Here is a 2,062-nt window from a genome sequence, read left to right as displayed (position 1 = left end):
CTTACTCCTATCTCACAACAATCACTGAATTTTTTAATCTTACGTTTCTTCTGATGCACACCCCCATACTTGAAATCCATTAAAAAAAATTAGAACAGTTTGAAGTGTACTAAAAACACTGAAATTTGCATTTCAAAAATGTGGGTCAGGTCATAGGTACACATAATTTTACTTTCAAAGTTCGCCAAAAACCTCATGTCTATTTAAAGCAAACTGGAGGCATTTAAAAAAATGTTGTTACCTCTGGACACTTTTCACCCATTTCTTACATCTATACATAGACAATCTTTTAATTGTCTCCATAGTTTTGCCTTCTCCAGAATGTTTTATAGTTACAATCACATAGTATGTAGCCTTTTCTGATTGGCTTCTTTCACTTAACCATATGCATATAAGGTTCTTTCATGTTTAAGATTCCTTCATGTCTTTTCATGGCTTAATAACTCGTTTATTTTTAGTGCTGAATAATAATCTGTTTTCTAGATATACCACAGTTTATCCATTAACTATCTAAGGACATCTTAGTTTGCTACAAGTTTTGGTAATTATAAATGAAGCCGACATAAATGTCTGTGTGCAGGTTTTTCTGTGGACCTACATTTTCAGTTCCTTTGGGTAAATACCAAGGAGTATGATTTCTGGCTCATATGGCAAGAGTATATGCAGTTTCTAAGAAACTGCCAAAATGTCCTTCAAACTGGCTCTTTGCATTCTCACCTGCAATGAGTAAGAATTCCTATAGCTCCACATAACTGCCAGCATTTGGCGTTATTAGTGTTGTGAATTTGGGCCATTCTGATACGTGTGCAGTGGTATCTCATTGTTTTCATTTTCATTTTCCTGATGACATATGATGTAAAACATTTTTTATATGCTTATTTGCTATATACATATCTTATTTGATGAAGTGTCTATTCAAGTCTTTGGCCTAATTTTTTTTTTTCAGGTTTGAAAACTTTTTATTTGTATATTTTAAAAAATTGTGCATTCCAATAGTTAAAATCATTTTAAGAAAAAGGCACCGTGATTAAACTGCATTTTACGGCTTGTAGGACATCTTGGACCAGCTTGGTTTTTATTCTTGATTTCACTGGTGTCCCACCCAGCTTCTACCTTCAGCAACATGCAGGGTTTGTTCCTCCCCTGCCAGGCAGGCAGGTGGGCCAGGCAGGTGCGGCTTCGTTGTCAATAGTCCCCTGATGTGAAAGGGGCAGCAAGTCGTTTAAACTGGCCCAACCTCTTTGCACCTTACGCAGTTAAACAGCTAAAAGGAGTAAAATAAGAAGGCCGCGCAGTGCATCTTGGCGGGGCCTGCCGCATTGTGATTCCCCTGCCTGCTTCGCCTGCTCAGTCGTTTCTTCTGAAGGCAGTGGGTTTTTCGCTTGCGTTTCTGTCTTCAGCTTTGTCTTATCGAATTTCTCAGCCTCAGCCAGACCCAGTTTGTCGGACATGGTTGCCGAGGAAGCCAAGCGAGGTGGGCGAAGGAGAGGAGTCCGATCTGCTTGGTGACCGCAGCTGAGTCCCAATTTTTAATTGTGTTTGTTGTTGTTGGTTTATTGTTCCATTTTGAATTCTTAGCCTATTTTGAATAACAGGACTTTATCAGATACGTCTTTTGAAAATACTTCTCCCAGACTGAGGCTTGTCTTGTCATTCCTTAAAAACGTTTTTCACAGAGCAGATTTTTATTTACTTTTTATTTTTATTTTATTTCAATTAAGTACAGCTTATAAGTTATTTCTTTCATGGATTGTGGCTTTGGTGTCGTATCTTAAAAAAGCAACACTATATCCAAGGCCATCTAGGCTTTCTCCTAGGAATGATCTCCTAGGCTATCTTCCAGGATTTTTATAGTTTTGCATTATATGTTTAGATCTTTGATCCATTAAGAATTAATTTTTGGGAATGGCCTAAGGCCTCTGTCTAAAACTTTTTCTTTTTTTGCATGAAGATTGTCCATTTGATCTACCACCATTTGTTGAAGAGACTATCTTTGCTCCATTTTATTACCTTTGCTCTTTTATCGAAATGAATTGACTATATTTATGGGGGTCTTATTTCT

General features: G+C 37.2%; 1 protein-coding gene across 1 annotated transcript; it reads right to left on the bottom strand.

Annotated features, from left to right (window-relative positions):
* Window positions 1-1,256: 1,256 nt before the first annotated feature.
* LOC107545531 (thymosin beta-4-like) lies at window positions 1,257-1,463 on the bottom strand. The gene has a single exon (XM_087823163.1). It carries the CDS (start codon window positions 1,449-1,451, stop codon window positions 1,257-1,259), a length of 195 nt encoding a protein of 64 aa, XP_087679289.1. The 5' UTR covers window positions 1,452-1,463.
* Window positions 1,464-2,062: the final 599 nt, after the last annotated feature.

Source organism: Miniopterus natalensis, chromosome 12 (assembly GCF_054644295.1).
Source record: "Miniopterus natalensis isolate mMinNat1 chromosome 12, mMinNat1.hap1, whole genome shotgun sequence".
NCBI lineage: Eukaryota > Metazoa > Chordata > Mammalia > Chiroptera > Miniopteridae > Miniopterus > Miniopterus natalensis.
The sequence above is the reverse complement of the archived record's forward strand: the minus strand, read 5'-3'. Positions and strand labels throughout refer to the sequence as shown.